Below are 22,128 nucleotides of genomic sequence, written 5' to 3' on the forward strand. Positions count from 1 at the left end.
AAAGCCCTTGCAAGTTGCAACCAAGTACCCTATTTGTAAGAGGAGGTGGTTGTTACGCATGGAAGTAGAGAACTTGAGATCCTAATCAAGCAAAACGCTTCCAATGGTCTTTCACTTAACTCTTTCTTTGAGACAAGGCATCCACTTATCCTTGAATCATTGTATCTACCAAATACCATCTCATATTTATCACATTCTGAACGAATTACTTGTTGGGTTGGTTCCATTCAAGTTAGATGTCGAATAGATGCGTGTAAACATGTAAATTCAACAACTTAGTCTTGATGTATTTTACAAGAAAATTAACCTGTTTCTTTAATTTGATGGAATGAAAAAGATATTTCGGAGATTAATTTGTTGGGTCGTCTTCTTTTTTCAATGAATGGTTCTGTATATTTAAAGAATAAAATATTTCTCACTTCCTACACTCATACCCTTTATAAGAAAACTTCTCAGCTTCCAACTCACCTATATATACAGGGAATTTCCTTTGAGTCACATTTTTGTTCCCGTAACTCGAATAAATTGTATGGTCACAGCTCTCCACCTTCTTGTTCTCTCTTAAGATCAGCAGGAGGTAAAAAGCAATCCATCGACAACCCACATATGTTAAAATCAACTTCTTCAATCATCCATGTTTCCTCTATTTTCCTCTTATGATTATGTGATGCTCCATATCTGTAAAGTGTTGCGATGGTCTTTCCACTATGTGCTATATTGATGCCTTCAATGTATCTGTAATCTCCGATCACTGACTCTATACTTGTCTCCCAAAACACATTATCATTTCCTTTAATCGGTTTCATCTTCACTAGTTTCGTGTCCTCGAATTTGACAAGCAGTCCTGTTCTTTGGCTGAAGTAGCCCCATATTGTATGGTGTACGATTTCTGTATTGGATGAACTTTGAGCTTTAAGGGTGTTTGAATCGGTCTCGAGCTTGAGTACAAAGCAGTCTTCATTGTTCACTGCCTTCTCTGCAACGCCTACTGCTTCTAAGAACAAGTTGGCAGTGCACCTTGGATCCAATCCCTATTGGCATCACAAAGAAAACCATCTTCAATCATCTTGACATTCCAAAAAGATACGGAATCAATAGTCTTAGATTACATACAGCGATTATTTTGTCACTAGAAGATACACATTCAGAGAAGGTTATACCTGGAAGAACCGCCGCAAGGGTCTTGGAGGACCTCTATTAGCATGAGAAGCCTGAGACGAGGATTGGTTCCAAGCAACCTTGCCATCACTGCCTGCACTGACCTTGTAACCCGAAACAACTAGTTCTAGGTACCATAAATCAGGGTTTTTTTGCCATAGCACAAACCCTCCAACCTCGTACTTTCCTCCTGGGTGCACACTGCCATCACCTTGGTGCATTTCTGATGCAGTCATCTTCACCTGCCCTACTGCATACATGCTTTTCACTGAATTCAGTGCCAACGATCCTCCAATTGCTGCTATATATTGTTGTACTATGTATTTCGCGGTAGAGGCTTCCTGTTCACGAAACAAGTCACTGTTAGTAAACGATCTATGCATTGTTAATCACAAGTAACACTTCCAGGTCCAGTTGAAGGCATCGAGCTGCGTTCTCATCAGCCTAGCTAATCAATAAAAAGTAGAATGAAAAGTTGTAGTTTTGGAAATGTTCAGGGTTAATGTTTCCCTTTTCATTGTTTCCTTTCTCTTCCGTATCAGAAATGAAATGTGAAGTAATTAAGTGAATATCCTTATGGCCATAGCAGGCGTATAGGTGAGTTAATAACATGCTGAAACTGCCAATGATTCTCAATTTTGAAAATGCTGAGTGGTACCTTAACCCTTGCAGGGAATGTTTTGAAAACAACGAAGCATGCTCACCATTATAGCACACCAAGATTTTCAGATAATCTCTCAAATTACATGAAGTCCAGCAATGAATTCCGTACCTTAATTATGTACCTTCCATTTCCATGTTCAGATTTAACCAAAAAAGAAAAGAAAGGAAGAAAAACTTGAAGAGGAAAATGAAAGAGTCATACATACAATGTTACAATCTTTAAGAGGACGAGTGAGAGGCTGGTCAGGGTTCACCTGAAAAGGGACAAGAGGAGAGCCAACAAGCTTAAGCAATGCTATAAATTCACTATCTGATTTAGATTGGAGATGGGTTGATTTATCAGCAGCAGCCTGAGCTCTCATCAATGCGCGCATGTTTTGCCAACGAGAAGCTGAACTGTTGCCCATTTTTGTGAACATCTCTTCAGGTATAGGCACCTCCAAGACGGTGTCAAGTGCATGTTCCCTGTCATAATTAGGACACAACTTCCTCATAGAATTCCAGGAAAAAACCCTTTTCACTTTGATTGAATCCAAGAGAGCAACCCAATAGGATAGAGAGAGTAGGAAATGAAATCTAAATCTTGATTGAAATGCCGGGCAATCAACGATTTCAGGGGTGATGAAAGACTGCGTCCTTTTCTTTTTCCTTTTCCTGTCTGGGGTGTTCCTTGCGCGTAGCAATCGTGGGTGCACGATTTCAGGGGTTTCTTCAATATTTGCTAAATTTGGGGAGCAGATGGCACCTTGCTATTGGACTAGTTTCAACTTGCCCCCATCTCATTTAGCCAACCAAAACCCCACTTCTTGCTAGATTCTCGACCTGTTTGCTTCGGTCTCATGTCTCAAACTAAATTGGCGATCATAAGTTATCATATCGACACTCGATCCTGGCCCGTGAAGTGGAATTGCAGATGGCGCAGATTGGATGGGGGCATTTGCCTACCCTGCTGCGCCTGCTTTTGAGAGAATTGATATGGCTGAAACGAACATGGAGGTCCTGGACGATAGAGTGATGATCTAGCTCTGTTTTTCATCATAATCATTGTTTATGGACACTTGAATGCTATTTTTCCGTACCTGTATCAAGACAATGAGATTGCACTGTCAAATTCTAATCTCCATGACAACGAAGTAAGCATCTGGAGCATTTTGGTGGGTGTTTTCCCCCCCAAGAAAAAATAAAATCGAACTTCACCTTTGTCATCCTTTAAATACTATCTAACGTTACAAGAGATTTGCAATCCACAAAGAAGCATGCATTTTCAGCGAACAAAAATGTTGAGGCAAAAGCCACCCGGCAAATTTCTAGCGATCACACCACTACAAGAGGCGAAAAAGGTTTTATAGTTCATGTGAATGTGTTAACAAGGTAATACAATGTTTCAGAAAGTGTTTAACTTTGAGCTTGAAAAAATATTATTTCTTATGTTTTTTCAAGCTAATCATAATTTGATTGAAAACAGTTTCTTCAAACAAACACAATCATTTGCACACATGATAATATCAAGCATATGATCCAGACATTTTAGGGGTTGTTTGGTACAATTGTAAAATTTATTTTTTAAAATGTATTTTTATTTTGAAAATATATTAAAATAATATTTTTTTTATTTTTTAAAATTTATTTTTAACATCAACACGTTAAAAATATCAAAATAATTCAAAAAAAATTAAAAATTTACAAAACCATAATTAAACCGCAACGCTATTTGTTTCTTTAAAGTTATATTAAATTTTTAATATAGCAATGATTTTATTTAAAATAAAAAATATTTTATATCCTCTAAAATACCTTTTAAATAAAATATATACATTAATAGTTGATTGTTTTAACTTTAACGAGGGGACTTGATAGACTGAACTTAATTCCATTATTTTTTTCTTCAATTTCTTAATCAATACTTCAACTTTTGAAGAACACTTTTGTGACAACTACCAAGAAAATATTTTATATATATATATAACAAAAAATGCATTAAATATGGATATAAAAGAGATGATCAAGGATTACAAATGATAAAACATCTAAACCTCTAATGCAATTTAGATTCTTTGCTAACAAATCTAAAACTCTTGTCCAGCTGGTTTGATCTAATCCAAACAGTTTGATTGTTTCTCCAACTTCGAAGAGATAATTAGGATTTATAATGATGATGATTTTCCTGAGATGATAGACTCTAAAGCTTTTAAAATAAAGATTTGTCACTTAGACCCAATAAAGCTGGAGCACATCCAGATTGGATTCGTGAAAATAAGAGTTTCTAATCCAAATGGGGTTCCCAATATCCATAATGTCAACATTTAGATCAAGAGATCGAACTCAATCTGGCTCGTAACCCGCAGGCTTCAATCCTTCATTCACGATTGGATCTACACCAAAAATAAGGTTTTTTTTAGTGTAAACAGCTTTCCATCATTGTCAAAAAAAAAAAAAAAAAAAAAACAAGAAGAAGAAGAAGAAGAAGGTTGGCAGCTGGTTTGATCTATCTATAGAACTTGGGTCACCTGTTGAGCCTATTTTGCAGTTCATATATTCTTAAAAAAGAGGTGAATATATATAATTGTTATTTGGGTTCAATTGGCTTCCTTTTTGTGAACAATCTTCACACTCCGGCTAATACAGTTACCCTGCTGCTACTGAGCTGGATTTTTTCCTGGTTTCTTGCTTAGTGATGGGGTCAAAGATCCAAAACGCGTGTGCATGAACTGAGGCAGAAAACTTCCTTCGTTCTATTTATTTTATTTTTGTATTGTAGCTTGTGCATTCTTGTCCAGGTGTTCATCAGATGGTGAACTACGTACGTGACTGCAAATTGCAAGGTCCTCGAGTAGATTGTAGGGTTTTTTTTTTTTTGCCATCTCAGCAAGGGCTCCGGTACTGAAAATGACACCCAAACTTGGAAAGTAGAACGTAAGAGTAATTGAAAAATGTCTGGGGGACCTGACTGCTAGTTTTTTTCTCGAGTTTGGGTCTGAGTGGAATGAGTCAAGATAACGACGGCTGGATACAACCCTTGTCCTTCGCAATATTATCTCAACAATAGAAAACAAGAGCAGGATTAGCAGACTCGAGAGAGCTACGGCCAGGCCAAGTCGGAAGCCATGATCCAAATACATATTGCTACCAAAAAGTTAAGATGTCAAGCATCTTGAAACTATTTTCTGAACAATTTTTTGGCCCTGAGCAACAAGCATGGTCTCGATTGCTTCTTTCACGTATCTCTCAATGACATTTCCTAAAACTTTCTATCTCGTCTTCGAGATCCATGGAAGATAATAGGAGGCATCTCTGAAAGTGATGGTGGTTTATTCCAGCCATGTCTCTATTTTTTCAGCAAAACTTGTCTCTGTTTTTTCTACCGTAAAACAATAATCAAACACCACCGGCTAGTAAACTCGCTTACAGGTTGTATTGAAAATTATTAATATATGGAATTGATCTATATTAGTCATGGTTCTATCTATTAAAAAAAAATATGAGGTAATATATTGGGAGTGTGCTCTCTCATTTTGCATAAACATAGAAATCATCATGAAAATTATTCACAGCCTTCATTTTTATGCTTAAGAATTACTGATCCAACTCACTAATTAACCATGATTAGAGAGAGATTGTTTTCTCACAAAACCCAAATCTAATAAATTTGAATGATACTGGAATTCCATGCAGCTTTCAGGCAAAAAGCATACATCATCACTTGGATTTGGTCATTCTAACCAGGCGTGCAGATCCTTTAATTTAATACTCTTGAAACCCGGTGGGTTCAAGCTGTTGTCTTTCATCTTGAATGCCGGCCTCTTTCCATTATATATCCAACCTCTTATAGCTAAGCCTTAGCACGTTGTCTCAAAACTACAGACGTTCTCACGGTCATGAACTTCCACAAGATGCCTAATCGTCTCAAGCATAAGCTCTCTCGTGTTATCACCTCATTCCAACTCTGTAGATCCAAAGACCCTTCTTGTCCCGAAGCTCCAACTCCAGCTATCCACAGGCTCTCTCCTTTCAACCCTAAAGCACTCGACATCAATTACCCTTGTAACCTCCAAGCACCACCACCACCATCAACACCTTATTACAAATGCCGAGTGTCAAGGAAGACCATTTCCGTCGGCTGCAAATGCCAATCGCGATCGTGCCCACGCTGCTGCATGTCAGATTGGAGCATTGAATCGCCCGATTTTGCGTGCAAGAAAGAAGCCAGGTGGCAAGCCAAACCTCACCTAAACGTGCCCTTCTCATTTTCTGATGAGAGTGGGGACATGTCACCCTTTATGGTAACTGGAAAAAACAAAAACAGAGAAATTAATATCAAGAAAAACAAGGTGAAGACAGGTGTCTTGTCTGTTGATACTAGTGGGTGCTTTAGCAGTACTGATGTTGCTGGTGAAGAAAATGAAACCCTACTTTGTTCTTCAAGAAGTTTCTCCTATGATTCTTCTTGTGAATTCAGCCATTCATTGGATACTACAGCCAGGCAATCAGAATATCATGAAGCGTTTAATAAGCCTATAGGGAACAAGAAAGTGAGTAACCTAAAGAAAATTAAAAAGCTTGGACACCAAGTTTCATTGAACAAGTGGAAAAGATCAAAGACTGTGACGTCTCCAGAGATTCCTTCACCTGTGAGATCATCCGTTTTGAAGCAGGTGATATCACGCAAGGTTGATGGGAGAGTGAAGGAGAGCGTGGCGGTGGTGAAGAAATCACAGAACCCACACCGGGACTTTAAGAGGTCTATGTTGGAGATGATATTAGAAAAGCAAATATTTGAGGCCGAGGATTTACAGGAACTTTTGCAGTGTTTTTTGTCCTTGAATTCGAGACAGTATCATGGAGTTATCGTGCAGGCATTCTCGGAGGTTTGGGAGATCGTTTTCTGTGATTCTCCTGTAAAGAAGAGAGCTTCTATCAGAAATTAAGATAGAAGAAAGGGGTGGGCAACATGATCCTCTATTTCATTACATTTTATTTTTTTAATTAATAGGTAGCTCGATGTTATATTTGTTTGCAAATGATTTCTTTTTCCCACTTGATAGCGAGCGTGAGAAATGAAGTCACAATAATGAACGCACTTCGCAAATTAACTACATGCTCTTTCTCCTCTATGAATTATGCTACGTTCTCCTATATGAAATCACGCTACTTTCTCCTATATGAAATCATGCTACCATCTTTCTTATTACTATAATTTCTTCCATTTAGGATGCATAATATATGATGTCCTTTTAAGGTGGTAAAAGCAGTCTTTTACCTTGAAAAAGATCAAAACACAAGTTTGATCTCCCGAAAATGTAATTGTTAAGAGAGCTTTCACCTTCACGCTTCCAGCCGAAAGGTAATTAGTCTCAAGCAAAATAGACCTGGTGATACCCTGGGTAAAAACCCAAAACAATACACTCAAGCAGACATAAAAGGATTTTAAAAATATTCTTGTGTATGATTAAGAAAATAAAAATCTTTTGTATATTAATATTAAGATATCTTGTTAATAATTTTTTTGGTTGATTGGTTATGCAATCTACAACCCACAAAAAATATTTTATTGCGGTTGATTATTTACTTGATGTATATAAAATGTTGATGCGATGTACAGAAAGTTGACGAGATCAATTGCTAGGCGATAATAATTAATGGCAAAAAAAAGAGAGGATTAATTCTAACCATGGTAGGAGGGATGAGAACCAGCTAAGCATCTTTTAATGAATAAAAGAGAATATGTAGGCCGAAAACTGGGATTCTCTTTCGTCTTGACATAAAGCTAACATCATTGGAAATTCCAAGCACAAATAAACATTTGTTCATTGGCTTGGGACAAGAACACAAGATTGTTGTTACAACATGCTTCAATCTCAAGTAAAGAGGCAAGAAAAGTATAAACAAAGTTTATCCTATTCTCTAGCTCTCAGTGATCAGTAAACTAGCTCTGGAGTGAGCACCAGTCTGCTTTCTAGCTGAATTCATCTGTGTTATGGTAGCTTCACTCCTGATCTCAGGCACACCTTACCCTAGATTTAGACATGCCAAAACTATTCTATACATCCATTTTGCCGTTCTAGAAAGCATCAAATAGCCACTCAAATATCTGAAAGAATCACTCTCGAAAAGTGAAAAGAAAATGGAAAGATTTAATGTACAATGGATAAAAGCTTCATCCTTTATTTAATCGAAATTTACCTGTTTGTCACTACTAGACCCTGTAAAAGAAGCCCTGTCATTCTCGAAAGTCTTGACATCACAAAGCTTTCCGCCAGCCTCATCAGCAAAAACTATCTTTCTCTTCTCCTTCTGGACAGCATTCCCAGAAAAGTTGCAGAAGCTCTGTCGGTCAATTTCTGAGATCAATCAAATAAAATATCAGCAAATATCCTCACATCATAATTAAGTATATGACTGGTGTATGTTTTTCAAACGCATGCACTGAAACAAGTGTATGACAAGAAACAAATCATGATTTTACAAAATCGGTTACAATCCCTTGCCATGATGGAAAGCCATCTTCTTGCACTTAATTTCTTCCACTCTAGTTGCATTTTGAATTCACCTGCCAAATCAAGAGAATTTACGCTATAGCATACTGTACATACCTGCAGCCATAAATCCAAACGCAAAGAAAAGCAACTAAAAACATGTAAGAAAACATCGTTGTTAATAACATTCCGCACAGTTTGTATTTTACCATAAAAAGTTTGAGCTTCCAATGATATTGAAAAGAAATCGGTTTTACCAAACTCTAATCAATTTCAAAAGGTAACAAAGATGTGTCAGGACAGCAAGGACACAAAACACAGATGATATCAAATCAATTGTGTGGTTTTATCTAAAATAGGTTGAGTCCTTAAGCAGCCTTCAAAAGGGGGCTAAACTGTTAGCGCTGAAGTGTTTGTCAGAACTCAAAATCATCATTCTTAGTTTAGCCAAAACACCTTCCACTCTTATGAAAAACGGACAGGGCAAAAAATCTGATTAAAAGAATAGAGAGTGGAGTGTGACTGTATAATTTATTGGTCTAAACATGGAAGCAATCCACTGAGTGAATGTAAAAGTATCATACAAGTATAAAGAGTTACAGTGAGTTCAGAACTCAGAAATATGGGCATTGTGGCAGAGAACTTCATCAAGATGCAAGAACAAAAATTGCAATGCAGGACTGGATGGAGTTAGAGGAAAGTTAATAAGAACTCCAAATCCACCTCGTAGTCATGCTGATGTTATGTGATTGAGATAAAACAAAATGAACTTGGAAAAAGACAAGAGAACACAAGTTCATTTGGTTTCAGAAGGCCTCTTCAGTGTGTTATGTGTCAAAGAACCATCCCAATAACTTAAGCTTTTAGGTGAGATTCCAAAATATAATTTATATTATTCTCTAACATTATGCCTTTCTACTTGATTGTTTGCATTTTACTGATAGCATCCAAAATATAACATAAGAAGCAACAGTTTTAAATTTATATTTCAACTATTCTTCTGAGCAAGGAAAAATTAAGGATTGGCATAGGTTGGATGTACAGCCAAACTGCCTCAATCTTGTATCTTAACATACCTCGTCTGCCCTGTGTTTCAAGGGCATAGCTGGATAGACCTTGGACTGGCATGTTTCTTGAACAATGTCCTTCACGGAGTTCACCTCTTTTGTAAGTTTAGTTGTAATAGATTCAATATCACGCATTTGCTTCTGTGAAATGAAATGGCAGTCTCTGAACAACTTTGGACAGAGGGCTCCCAGTGGCAAAACACGGTATAGTTCGAGAAGGATGAGGAACCTTTAGAATGTCTTTATAATGGAAACCATATTCCTCACTTTTCAGTTTCCTGATGATCCGCCTTTTCAGTTTCCTGATGATCCGCTCAGGGCTAATAGTGAGATCAAATATCCGGTTCTGATAGGCTCTTCCAAGCCTACCGATCTTATTTTCATTCAAATTCCTGTAGCATAATTTCCTAGCATACTCTGCAATCATCAACAACCCAACAAAATTATTTTAAATTTGGAGGAGTTTGCAAATGAAAACTGAAACTAAATATTTTTTTCATCAGCTCCAGGAAAAGAAAATGCATAGTCCATAAATCTGAACATGATATCTTATTCACTTACTGTAATAATCTTCATCACCTAAGTCACTAGACTCCATAGCCTTGCACAATTTTTTCTGAGATGCTGGAGAAATTGCCTGAAAATGTAAGCACTGCCTGATTAAATTCAGGGTAATATAAGAGAAAAATAAACAGATGTACGTGCTATGGATGATGCACACCTTCCAGTTTGAAAGGAGCCTTTCAGGAAGATGTTGTAGCTTTGAATGAGGACATCCCTGAACATTCCAGGTTTCCTTTTCTTTGCTTCGCATATCTCCTGAATTTGCTTCAGTGTCATACTACCAAAGTTAACATCATCCAATTCACTTGAAATTGTTCTTTCCTCACTGCTATCCTAGAGCCTAGAATGCAAAGCCCTATAGCAAGACAAACTTTTCATATTAAGAAAGCATGCTAGCATAAGCAATGCATTGATACACCACAAATAAAATACTGTCATCTTGCAATTTGCAGGCACAAACTTGGAATTCAGAGGATATCTTGTAAGAAAAAAAAGAGAGATAGGAATGAAGGTACAGAATTTCTGTTAGAGAAGAAGAATCCTCGGATCCATCAATTAAGGTATAAGATGTTGGGAAATTCCAGAACTCAAACACACATCAATTTACGTGGTTCGGCAACTTGCCTACTCCACGGAGCTACTGGTTTGTATTAATCACTTCAAAGAAACAATACAAACAAAGGAGGAGGAGAAAAAACTCTTCTTAACTCAACTCTACTCACTCAAGCTCTCTCTGCTGCTCTCACTTTTCTTCTATTCTCTCTGTGTTTTTCACACACACACGCAGCTCTTCACTGAGCTTATATATATACAAGATGGGAGTGAAGGGGCATAAATCATGCCTTGATTTATGCCCACCGTTTGTGTCCACCATGTGCCAAAGTGGGAGATTAGGTATTCCCACTTGCATATGGTGGGACATTGTTTGTCTTCCACTTGCTAACAATCTCCCACTTGGAGACAAACAATGAAATCATCTTTTATCCTTGAAGACCAACTGAAGTTTTGCACAACTTCAGTTTATCAAGTGTAACTCCTTTGGTTAACATGTCAGCTGGATTCTTGCTTCCGCAGACCTTTTCTAGCAGTAGTTGCTCCTCGTCTAGCAATTGTCGGATGAAGTGATATTTGATCTGAATATGCTTCGTCCTGGAGTGAAATGCTGGATTCTTGGCAAGGAAGATTGCACTCTGACTGTCGCTGTACAAAGTACCCTTTTCATTCATCTTGCCCAATTCTTTCAGGAAACTCTGTAGCCATACTATCTCTTTTGCAGATTCTGAAACTGCAACATATTCAGCTTCGGTTGTTGAAAGAGCGACGATCTTTTGTAAGGTCGAACTCCAGGAAACAGCAGTCCCTCCTAGAGTATATACATATCCTGTAGTGCTCTTTCTGCTATCAACATCTCCTGCTAGATCAGCGTCTACAAAACCTTCAAGTTTCAAACTACCAGCTGTGAAGGTAAGACATGTCTCTGATGAACCTTTTAAGTATCTCATGATCCATTTCACCGCCTCCCAATGTTGCTTTCCAGGATTGCTCATATATCGGCTTACAACTCCCACTGCATGGGCAATGTCTGGTCTAGTACAGACCATAGCATACATCAAAGAGCCGATAGCTGAGGCGTATGGAATCTTATCCATGTATCCACTTTCTAGCTCAGTTTTTGGTGACTGGTCTTTGCTGAGCTTGAAATGATTCCCCAGAGGTGTACTTACTGGTTTAGCATTATCCATACTAAACCTGCTGAGAACCTTCTTGACATACTCTGTTTGTGAAAGCTTTAGTATGCCTTTGTCTTGATCTCTGATGATTCTCATGCCAAGTATTTGTTTAGCAGCTCCCAGATCCTTCATTTCAAACTGTTTTGACAATTGTTGTTTCAGCTTGTCAATCTCTTCAATGTTGGATCCTGCAATCAACATATCATCCACATATAATAGTAGAATGATGTAGGAGTTATCAAAATGTTTGACATAGCAACAATGATCAGCCTGGCATCTTGTGTATCCCGAACTACACATGAAGTTGTCAAACTTCTTGTACCACTGTCTTGGAGCTTGCTTCAAACCGTATAGGCTTTTCTTTAGCTTGCAGACTTGGTTCTCCTTTCCTGGTATTTCAAACCCCTCTGGTTGTTGCATGTAAATGTCTTCCTCCAATTCTCCATGAAGAAAAGCTGTTTTTACATCTAATTGTTCAAGATGTAAATTCTCTGCTGCTACTATCCCCAGAACAACTCTGATTGTTGTAAGCTTCACAACTGGAGAAAATATCTCAGAGTAGTCAATCCCTTTCTTTTGTTGAAACCCTTTTACAACAAGTCTTGCCTTGAACCGTTTGCTTCCATCATGCTCAGTCTTTACTCTGTAGACCCACTTGTTTTGCAAAGCCTTCTTTCCTTCAGGTAGTGTGGTCAGCTCTCAGGTCTTGTTCTTCAGCAACGAACTCATCTCATCCTTCATGGCTAACTCCCACTTGCTTGAGTTTCCATCTTGTAAGGATTCTTCATAACTTAGCGGCTCACCACCATCTGTCAGCAAAATATAATTCAGTAGAAGTGTGAACCGTTGTGGGGGCTTTACAGTCCTTGAAGACCTGCGAACATAAACAATTGGTTCACTTGGCTCTGCATCATCTTGTGTAGTGGTGGGTACAGATGTGCTTGAATCTTCTTGTAAAGACTCTTGAGTTTTGTTTTGCTCGGTAACATCGGGAAGCCCTTTTAATCTGATGAATTCAGATTTTTGTGGACTTGTATCTGAATCAGTCATATCTGTTTCTGCACTTGATCTGTCTTTGTACAAAACTTTCTCATTGAAGATCACGTTCCTGCTTCTGATAATCTTTCTGTTCTGATCATCCCAGAACCGAAATCCAAATTCTTCATCTCCATAGCCAATGAAGAAACATTTCTTGGATTTGGCATCTAGCTTGTTGCGAGCATCAGAATCTATATGCACATAGGAAACACACCCAAAGACCTTTAAATGAGAAAGTTGTACCTCTTTTCCTCTCCATACTTCCTCGGGCAATCTGAACTCCAAAGGAACTGATGGTCCACGGTTGATCAAGTAAACTGCAGTATGAACTGCGTCAGCCCAGAATGTTTGAGGTAGCCCTGAATGCAGCCTCATGCTTCTAGCTCGTTCATTGATGGTCCGGTTCATTCTTTCAGCAATGCCATTCTGTTGTGGTGTGCCTGGAATGGTCTTTTCCATTCTGATACCATTAACAGCGCAATACTCCTTGAAACCTCCATCAATGTATTCTCCTCCATTATCAGATCTTAAGCATTTCAACTTTAAACCTGATTCATTTTCAACCATAGCCTTCCACTTCTTGAATGTTTCGAACACATCAGATTTATTTTTTAGAAAGTAGACCCATACCTTTCTGCTGAAATCATCAATGAAAGTTACGTAATACCGAGAACCTCCAAGAGATGCCACTGGAGACGGTCCCCATAAATCTGTGTGCACTAGTTCTAGCTTTCTTGGTCTTAAGGCCCTGCCAACCTTTAAGAAACTAAGCTTCTTCTGTTTTCCAAGAACACAACTTTCACAAATGTCTAGATCAACATTTTTAAGCTCTGGCAGTTTTCCCTTCGACTGAAGTATCTTCATCCCTTTTTGACTCATATGGCCGAGTCTACAGTGCCATAGCTGTGCTTGATTTTCTGCTTCAGTAGAGGCAATAATGTCTGCAAATCTTGTGGTCATATACAGGGTGCCGGTTTTCTTTCCACGAGCCAAAACCATTGCTCCCTTTGATACCTTCCACATACCTCCAGAAAAAAGGATTGAATGACCACTCTCATCAAGTTGTCCGACTGAGATCAGCTTCTTCTTTAGTCCAGGAACGTGCCTTACATTTTGCAAGTTCCATGTAGATCCATTCATTGTCTTGATCTGCACTTCTCCTATACCCACAATCTTCATTGGTTGTCCATCGGCTAGATAGACTACACCGTGATCTCCAGCAACATAGTTTTGCATCATCTCATGGTGTGGTGTACAATGGAATGAAGCACCAGAATCAAGAATCCAATCATCAATTGGACTTTGTACAGCAAGAATCAAAGCGTCTTGCACCTCATCTGTGGTAGCGTTTGCAGAGTCAGCTTCAGGTTTTTTCGGTTTTGTGCAATTCCTCATGAAATGACCAGGTTTGCCACAATTCCAACATTCAACCTGCTTTCTGGGTCCAAACTTGCTTTTACTTCTGTATCTTGATTTGGATCTGCCTCTGGATAAACCTCTATCCTGTCTCCTCCCTCGAGTGTTAATGTTGAGAGCTGATCCTGAACTTGAACTTTCACCTGAGTCTTTCCTTCGCACTTCTTCAGCTAAAATCAAGTCTCGGATATCATCATATTTCAGTTTGGATTTTCCAGCTGAGTTGCTCACGGCTGTCCTCATACCTTCCCAACTGCTTGGAAGTGAAGCTAGTAAAATGAGTGCACGGATCTCATCATCAAACTCAATCTCTACAGATGACAATTGATTTGTGATAGTATTGAAGTTGTTGAGATGTTGCGTGACGGAGGTGCCTTCTGTCATTTTCAGGTTGAACAACTTCTTCATCAAGTGCACTTTATTGTTTGCCGAGGGCTTCTCATACATCCCAGACAAAGCTTCCATTAGTCTTGCAGTGGATCTTTCTTTTGTAACATTGTGCGCAACTCTTCTTGATAAGGATAGCCGGATAATACCCAAAACTTGTCTATCAAGAAGCAACCAATCTTCTTCTGGCATATTTTCTGGTTTGCTCCCCAACAGAGGAAGATGAAGTTTCTTCCCATATAAATAGTCTTCAATTTGCATTTTCCAATATCCAAAATCTGATCCATCAAATTTTTCAATTCCCGCAGCCTTTATTTCATCTGCCATTTTTACTGTATCTCCAATTTGAATTTGTCAAATCTGACCTTACAGATGTGTCCGGAACGACCAAAAATATTGGAAACGACACTGAGATCACCCCAATCGGACTTCGGATGGCTCAGATCTTAACAGTCAAAGTTTTGGATCAACGGACGGTGCAGATGAAGCCGCGTGTCAGTCCAGAATAGTGTCTGCGAAGCACTGGATCAAAACCCACGTGTGATGACGTGGCAAGATGACGTGGCCTCCACGTAGACCACACCGGGACCCACTTTGCTGACGTGGCAAATACACGCGCGATTTTTTGATAACGTGGCGGTGTCTGACATGGCTGCTGACTGGGTGGATGACGTGGCAATTGACTGCTGAGGTGGCAGGTGACGTGGCAGGTGACTGTACGGTTTGCTGGCGTGGCGGGTGACGTGGCGGGTCAACCCGGTTCAGATGCAGGTATCCGGGTAGAGACGACGCGTGGAGAGCGTGCGGCGCGTGGGCAGTGGCTTCGTCGGCGCGTGTGGGCGCGTGCGGGCATGCAGGACGTCGGTTCTTCGACGGGTTTTCACCAGTGAATTCGTCTCCTCTTGCTCTACACGATGGTATGTTCAAAAACACGTTTTGAGAACTTTGATTTTTGAGTTTGGATCAAACACCCTCTTTTTCAAGAACAAGCTCTGATACCAGTTGTTGGGAAATTCCAGAACTCAAACACACATCAATTTACGTGGTTCGGCAACTTGCCTACTCCACGGAGCTACTGGTTTGTATTAATCACTTCAAAGAAACAATACAAACAAAGGAGGAGGAGAAAAAACTCTTCTTAACTCAACTCTACTCACTCAAGCTCTCTCTGCTGCTCTCACTTTTCTTCTGTTCTCTCTGTGTTTTTCACACACACACGCAGCTCTTCACTGAGCTTATATATATACAAGATGGGAGTGAAGGGGCATAAATCATGCCTTGATTTATGCCCACCGTTTGTGTCCACCATGTGCCAAAGTGGGAGATTAGGTATTCCCACTTGCATATGGTGGGACATTGTTTGTCTTCCACTTGCTAACATAAGATGCATGAATAAGCATGAGTTAGGAATTTACCTGAGATTCGAACACGGATTCAGTCTAGTCGTCGACTGATCGGTCGTAGCTCTAGCTCGGCAACCTGAGCTACAGAAATCGTAGATCTAGCTCAACCGAAAATTCAGGTCTAGCCTTCCTTCACTGCTTAATCAAAATTATTGTAAAGTAAACATGGAGCAGAAAAGGAATTTACCTGAGATTCAAGAGTTTGGGGGATCTGCACTGAGGGTAAGAGTTAGGTACCGTGCGATTGATAGATAGGGAGAGGGGGGAGGAAGAAATGGGGCGCCCGCCCAATATGTTTTTGGCGCCAACTAGATTGCTGTATTTGATTTATCCTTGTATGTAATTTATTTTTATAAATTTTTTGTTTTTTATAGGGTATTTTAAGGGTTATTTTATGGATTTCCTTGATTTGAATTATTACTTTTGGTCTAGCTATCCTCTTGTTTATTGCATTTCTAGCCTTCAACTTGAACTTTTCTTTCACGCTTCATTTGAATTATTATCCTCTTGTTTATTACAATAATTCGCACAGATCTTATTTTGATTTTGATTTTGATTTTTTTTTTGTTATAAATAGGGCTAAAGCTCAAAATTAAATTAAATGAGGGAATCAAGTTCTAGTATAAAAACTAATACAAGCCTTCTAAAGGGTCATTAACAGTCGAATCCTCCCTGAAAAAAGTTAGCAATCTAACTAGTAGCAGCATTTGCCTTCCTGTAAGAATATTGCATTTGGACTACTCAACCTCTACTTAGAGCTTCGCAAGCTCTGTTAACCAAGGCAATCAAGAACAGACCCATCACAACCAAGGAATTAAATTCCAAAATAATTTTATGTAAGCCTAAAAACTAAGCCACCTCTAACCTTGTAATCACCCCTCATAACTCAATACAAATCCCCGTAGTAATAGCAAAACCAGAGCCCAAGAAATCCCCGTATTTCGATTTTGTTGAATGCACCCGGACGGACTGCGGGCTTTAGAAAGGGCGAGTACTGTCGGGGTCGCAAAAGCCCGCAACCACGCTATCCTGCCATCGCTAGTAGCTAGACGATGCTGGTGAGTTGATTACAATTTAGACCTCCATTCTATCATCTTTCTTCATCTTTTTTACTCTATGGTGACCTTTTTCCTATTACATGTTCGTGTTTGGCTAAGTGATGCTGCTCGTACTGAGCCTAGCGTCCAAGTAATATAGCTAATATTGTGCTAGGAAATATTGAATGCCAATGTGCATGAGTTTTTAATGAATTACAATTGTATTATATAATAGTTAATGCATTGGTTTTTGTGGTATTTGAGTACATTTATTTTTATATTTTAAAAAATTAAAAAATTTTATTTTTTATTCACTTCAAATTATTTCTTTAATATTTTCAGATTGTTTTAATGTACTAATATCAAAAATAAATTTTAAAAAATAAAAAATATATTATTTTAATATTTTTTCAAATAAAAAATATTTTAAAAAATAATTATTTCTACCCTACTAAATCAGCTATTAATACCTTTTAATAATTGATTTTATTATCATAAAGCTGCTAAAAACTATTGGTTTTAAGATGAAACATTAGATAATATTTTATTTTATTAAATGCTTTTTTTTCATTTATCTTTTTATCTTATCTATTTTTTATTTTTATATTTAAATAAATAGAAAAAATAAGAAATTGATAGAAAGGATCAAGTTATAAATGAATTTAAAAATATAATAGAGATTAAATATATAATTTTAAAAAATAATTAATTAATAGAGGAATTAAAAATTTGTTTTTGTATTAAAAAAATGATTTTTCTTATTTTTTTATTTTAAATTAATTTTTTTAATATTTTCATATTGCTTTGCTATGTTAATAGTTAAAAAGATATATATATATATATATATATATATATATATATATATATATATATATATATATATATATATATATATATATATATATATATAAAGCCTCTACAAACTCTTAATAAACCTTGGTCATAACACTCTCTAAAACAATCCCGCGTATAAATATAACTTTGCACACTTACCAACCACCGATTAATATTGCTGGCACTGATAATCCTCTTGCCTTGTGTTTCTCGTTTTTCACGAAATGAGAGCGTCTTTGAAGGGCAGGTACGAAAATGACAAAAGCACCGGCGTTGCTACTGTCGCCTTCAACACCGGCGATGTTAAGCTTCGGGCTTCTGTAACCGACGCCACCTTCGTCAACGGCCCTAGCTTAAACGGCTTGTCTCTAGCTGTCGAGAAACCTGGCTTCTTCATAGTAGACTACAACGTTCCCAAAAAGGTAACCCCTCCTCAAACTCCATTGCTCTGCTTTCTTAATCGCATAAGGTCTGTTTGGTGGCTGACAATTTTGTAGGTAACTAGGGTTTTCGACTGGGCAGGTAGTTTGAACTTGCTTTGCTGACTTTGATTTCGAATCAATTGACTGCGAGTTTGGCTTCCTAACAAAATTAACTTCTTAGGGATTAGGGTTTTTGAATCTCTAAAATAAGGGATTCATTTTAAAAAATCTAGGGTTTCAGTTACTGATTAGTAACATGTTTTTATCCCTTGTAGCTGTGAAATTAAGGAAAGCTAGAATTTTTTTTAGTAAGATTTTGTAACTGACATTGACTTGATTTTCAACTGGTTTTGTGGTGCAGGATTTTAGGTTTCAGTTTATGAATGCTGTTAAGGTTGTGGACAAGCCCTTGAATCTGACATACATTCATAGTAGAGGGGATAAACGTACTATTTTGGACGGGACTCTTGTGATTGATTCAGCGAACAAAATATCTGCTAATTATATGGTCGGGACGGAGAATTGCAAGTTGAAGTATACTTATGTGCATCGTGGGTTGATGACATTTGAGCCGTGTTATGACTTGGCAAAGAATTCATGGGATTTTGCGGTATCTCAGAAGGTCTATAGTGATGATGTGCTCAAGGCTACGTATCAAACGTCAAGCAAGAATCTGGGCTTGGAGTGGTCAACGAATTCAAAGCTGAATGGGAACTTCAAGGTAATCTCTTGAATTAATATGCTTATTGGCTAGTTGCTGGAATTTGGTTTCTAAATTAATAAGTAAAATCAAGAAGTAGAAGTTGAAAAAGGCACCAGTTGAAATTACTGTAGGTTCTTATTCTAATTGATAGTAACTTGTATGAGCCTCATCTTGGAATTGAGCATAAATTTAGCAATCTATTGCATGCTTTAAGAATTTGATCCTCCATTAAACTGGACATGGTTATAGTTTTGGATCTTAAAGGTATCGGTTCATTGATAGGAATTGTGTTTCTAGAGTACTCTTGGTTTGCATGTTGTATCTCCATTTTATAATTCCTAGATGCATCTTATTGATTCTGCAACACAAGCATGTTTGTTTTTTCTAGGTTTTCAATTGAATTATAACTGACAATGTTCTGTTCGTGGAAAGCATAATGTTTATATTTTGCTTCCATTTTTCAATCACGAAAAGGCACTGGCATGTTGATGTTCTTTTAAAGAGAATTCTGAATCAATGACTCTATAGTTTTCGATAAAATACCTATACTTTTTATGGCTTGAAGCAATGCTTGTCTGGGATTGCTGGTGATATCACAAAATGGGTGGTTACTTAACTTTCAGCTATTTGGATGCTAGGTTGATGCTTGTGAGCTGCTTAATTTTATCTGGTGGTTGTCGTGTGCTTTGACCTGTTTGGATAAGCCTCTTTAAGCATTTCTAGGATTCCAAAATCTTCTCTATTTTATGTGATTTTAACTCAAAAATGATATTCTAATCTTGGCCCTTCTTTATCCCAGTTTTCTGCATCCGTCAATTTGGCTGAGGAGTCAAAAATGCCAAAATTAAGTGCTGAGAGTATGTGGAACTTTGAGATGTGATATGTTTCATCAGTATTCTTTCTTGGTTGTAACATTACCGGTTATTTAAACAAACAGCTCCACCTCTGGCTGTGCCCCCATGTTTCATCAGTATTCTTTCTTGGTTGTAACATTTACCGGTTATTTAAACAAAGAGCTCCACCTCTGGCTGCGCCCCCAGTTGCTTTGAGCATTTTTTTTCCTTGAATATTGCCAATAGTTATAACTGAGCTGATCACCTGGCTAGGGGCAGCTCTGTAGCACCATTTTTCAAACTGTTAAATCTCTCTTTTGAGATATGCATTCGGTCCCTTTTGTTGCAATATCTTTTATCTTATGTGTGTTTTCCTTTTGCGAGGATGGAAGATTATGGTTATGGTGAGGTTAGTGACATATTTTTGCATGGGTATGGTATGTAAGATTGGGTCTCGTCTGGGGAAGCTGCAGAAATGCTGAGCGGTTTATGCTTGCAAGTTTAAGAGTTGTTTATCAAGACATGGCTCAACCTGGTAGTTCTTAATCTATTCTAGACCTGGTAGTTCTTAATCTATTCTAGACCTGGTAGTTCTTGGCCTGGTCATCCTCATCCAAGGCGCAACCTGGTAGTTCTCGATCCAGGCATTCTCGATCGGGTTGAGAATGCTTGGGTTGAGAACACTCAGGTGAAAAAACTACCTGGTTGAGAAAGTACAGGTCGAGAGTGCATGGGTGGAGAACTATGAGATTGAGATTGCTCGTTCTGAGAATGCCTGATTTGACCGACTTCTGTAGGGTTTGTTTACCGATCACAGTTTCAGCATTGCACCTCACTAGGACGGCTTTCTTTCTTCCCTTAGAGTCCTTCTAGCGGGTCTTAGTGCCTTCCTCTCTTCCACAAGAGGGAAGATCTTACCAAACTTCAAATACATACTTTTCTTTAAGAATTGGATATAACAAACTACTTAATTAGCATAGAATTATCTTCAGTCCCTTCTCTTCTGGGCTAGGAGTGGAAATCGATCAAAAACCTCAGACGAAATAGCTTCCAAACCCTTAAGTCCATCAGCTACCAATATCTCGTTCTTGAAAAAACTACCAAGTGGAGAATAGTCGGGTCGAAAACGCCTTGATTGAAAACACCCAGTCGTTCAACACCCAGTTGAAAACTACCAGGTTGAGAAAGCCCCTCTCAGGAACTGTCAATAGTTCTTGACCTGGGGATTGTGTTCTCAAGTCAATTGATACTTGTTTATAATTGTCATGGTACTTGTGGAAATCGTGGAAGAATCTCAAACCTTGTCAAATCCTCTAGTCATTTAAGGGGATGTTGTGGAGGTTGTTTTTAAATTTATTTTTTATTCGAAAATATATTCAAATAATTTTTAAAATTTGTATTTTATTTTATAAAATGAGTATAACAAACTGATTTTAAAAAATATTAATTTAAAGTGAACAAAGACTTTCAAAGGCGAGGGATGCCAAATGTGACCTAGGCTTGATTGTCTTACCGTTGTAGTATCCTACTCCCGCAACAGTGAACCTGGAAAGCATCCGTCAATACTTATCTGTTGTGGTTATAAAAAGTTCAATTTTAGAAAATAAAAATTAAAGAGTTTCATAGAAATCATTGACCAGTATGTTCATATTTTATTTTTATTTTTTTCAAAAGAATTTGATTTTTTAAATGTTTTCTAAAATATTTTCTTAAAAATTAAATTGTTCGTGTATCTTTAATTATTTACTTTTAAAAAATAAATTTATATATCTAAATCTTTGTTTTGTTATTGATTTTTTTATTAGATTCTTCAGTTGTGATATTTCTATAGTTCCTCTTTTCTCTTTTCATTTGCATTTTTAAGATGATAGGCTATATAAATTCTTACAGTAGATGAAAAAATAAGGGGGGGAAAGGCAAAATTAAATGTAGTTGAAATAATGAAAATCTCGTTCTCAATTTTAATCACATGTTAACTTTTTCTATTCGAGAATTGTGTGTTAACTTTCGTTTTCTTGTTGTGTTTTAACAAAGATCACTATATTGATTTGTGCTCTGCGGTCAATGTTATAATATTTTAATGATGTTATTTAATTTAATTAAATTAATTAATTTTTAAATTTATATCCAATTTCTTATAAGATTCAAGACGTTTGGATCTAGTTGTGATATCAGACTTATAATACCTGAGTCTGAAATGATCTATGCACCTTGAGTTTAATATAATTGTCAGATTTATATTTTTTAAAAAATATAAAAATTTACTTATAATTGTTCTAAAAACATATTTATTTTGTATTTTCATCTTTATTTTTCTAATTGAATATATTTTTATTTTTTTCTATATATATTTTTTTATTTTGGAACATCAACCACGCGCATTTCTAAAATTTATTTAAT

The 22,128-nt window shown here is 37.4% G+C and overlaps 3 protein-coding genes and 1 long non-coding RNA gene across 6 annotated transcripts; 1 reads left to right on the forward strand and 3 right to left on the reverse strand.

The window, feature by feature from the left end:
* Positions 1–313: 313 nt before the first annotated feature.
* On the reverse strand, positions 314–2,917 carry LOC133692089 (uncharacterized). The gene is made up of 3 exons (XM_062112773.1): positions 2,028–2,917; positions 1,161–1,499; positions 314–1,031 (listed from the first exon to the last, which is right to left on the reverse strand). Exons 1-3 carry the CDS (start codon positions 2,313–2,315, stop codon positions 534–536), a joined length of 1,125 nt encoding a protein of 374 aa, XP_061968757.1. The 5' UTR covers positions 2,316–2,917; the 3' UTR covers positions 314–533.
* Positions 2,918–5,319: 2,402 nt separating this feature from the next.
* On the reverse strand, positions 5,320–8,172 carry LOC133692938 (uncharacterized). Of its 2 annotated transcripts, XR_009842029.1 has the most exons (4): positions 8,002–8,172; positions 7,079–7,198; positions 6,232–6,714; positions 5,320–6,105 (listed from the first exon to the last, which is right to left on the reverse strand). It is a non-coding gene; the product is annotated as an uncharacterized LOC133692938 (long non-coding RNA). The 2 variants fall into 2 exon arrangements; XR_009842028.1 differs by having other exon boundaries at positions 5,320–6,714.
* Positions 8,173–8,272: 100 nt separating this feature from the next.
* LOC133690463 (uncharacterized) lies at positions 8,273–17,048 on the reverse strand. 2 transcript variants are annotated; one of them, XR_009841451.1, is made up of 6 exons: positions 16,087–17,048; positions 15,912–15,980; positions 10,083–10,280; positions 9,923–9,998; positions 9,371–9,778; positions 8,273–8,368 (listed from the first exon to the last, which is right to left on the reverse strand). XR_009841451.1 is itself a non-coding variant. In XM_062110681.1 (5 exons), exons 3-5 carry the CDS (start codon positions 10,173–10,175, stop codon positions 9,489–9,491), a joined length of 459 nt encoding a protein of 152 aa, XP_061966665.1. In that variant the 5' UTR covers positions 10,176–10,280; positions 15,912–15,975; positions 16,087–17,048; the 3' UTR covers positions 9,371–9,488. The 2 variants fall into 2 exon arrangements, 1 of the variants encoding a protein (XP_061966665.1); XM_062110681.1 differs by lacking the exon at positions 8,273–8,368 and having other exon boundaries at positions 15,912–15,975.
* An 826-nt stretch (positions 17,049–17,874) lies between these two features.
* Positions 17,875–19,956, forward strand: LOC133690783 (outer envelope pore protein 24A, chloroplastic-like). Its single transcript, XM_062111046.1, has 3 exons — positions 17,875–18,192; positions 18,554–18,913; positions 19,695–19,956. Exons 1-3 carry the CDS (start codon positions 17,995–17,997, stop codon positions 19,773–19,775), a joined length of 639 nt encoding a protein of 212 aa, XP_061967030.1. The 5' UTR covers positions 17,875–17,994; the 3' UTR covers positions 19,776–19,956.
* The last annotated feature ends 2,172 nt before the right edge of the window (positions 19,957–22,128 follow it).

Source organism: Populus nigra, chromosome 4 (assembly GCF_951802175.1).
Source record: "Populus nigra chromosome 4, ddPopNigr1.1, whole genome shotgun sequence".
Lineage (NCBI taxonomy): Eukaryota > Viridiplantae > Streptophyta > Magnoliopsida > Malpighiales > Salicaceae > Populus > Populus nigra.

Bases quoted from the DNA above. Each gene is read 5' to 3' on its own strand.
- LOC133692089 (XM_062112773.1), bottom strand. From the start codon at position 2,315: ATGAGGAAGTTGTGTCCTAATTATGACAGGGAACATGCACTTGACACC. The intron at 1,500-2,027 runs GTATGTATGACT...TTTCGTGAACAG, and splicing joins CTCTTAAAGATTGTAACATT to GAAGCCTCTACCGCGAAATA. The intron at 1,032-1,160 runs GTATAACCTTCT...TGATGCCAATAG, and splicing joins CCTTGCGGCGGTTCTTCCAG to GGATTGGATCCAAGGTGCAC.
- LOC133690463 (XM_062110681.1), bottom strand. From the start codon at position 10,175: ATGCGAAGCAAAGAAAAGGAAACCTGGAATGTTCAGGGATGTCCTCAT. The intron at 9,999-10,082 runs GTGTGCATCATC...TTACATTTTCAG, and splicing joins GGCTCCTTTCAAACTGGAAG to GCAATTTCTCCAGCATCTCA. The intron at 9,779-9,922 runs GTAAGTGAATAA...TGATGATTGCAG, and splicing joins AGGTGATGAAGATTATTACA to AGTATGCTAGGAAATTATGC.
- LOC133690783 (XM_062111046.1), top strand. From the start codon at position 17,995: ATGAGAGCGTCTTTGAAGGGCAGGTACGAAAATGACAAAAGCACCGGC. The intron at 18,193-18,553 runs GTAACCCCTCCT...TTTGTGGTGCAG, and splicing joins ACTACAACGTTCCCAAAAAG to GATTTTAGGTTTCAGTTTAT. The intron at 18,914-19,694 runs GTAATCTCTTGA...TCTTTATCCCAG, and splicing joins AGCTGAATGGGAACTTCAAG to TTTTCTGCATCCGTCAATTT.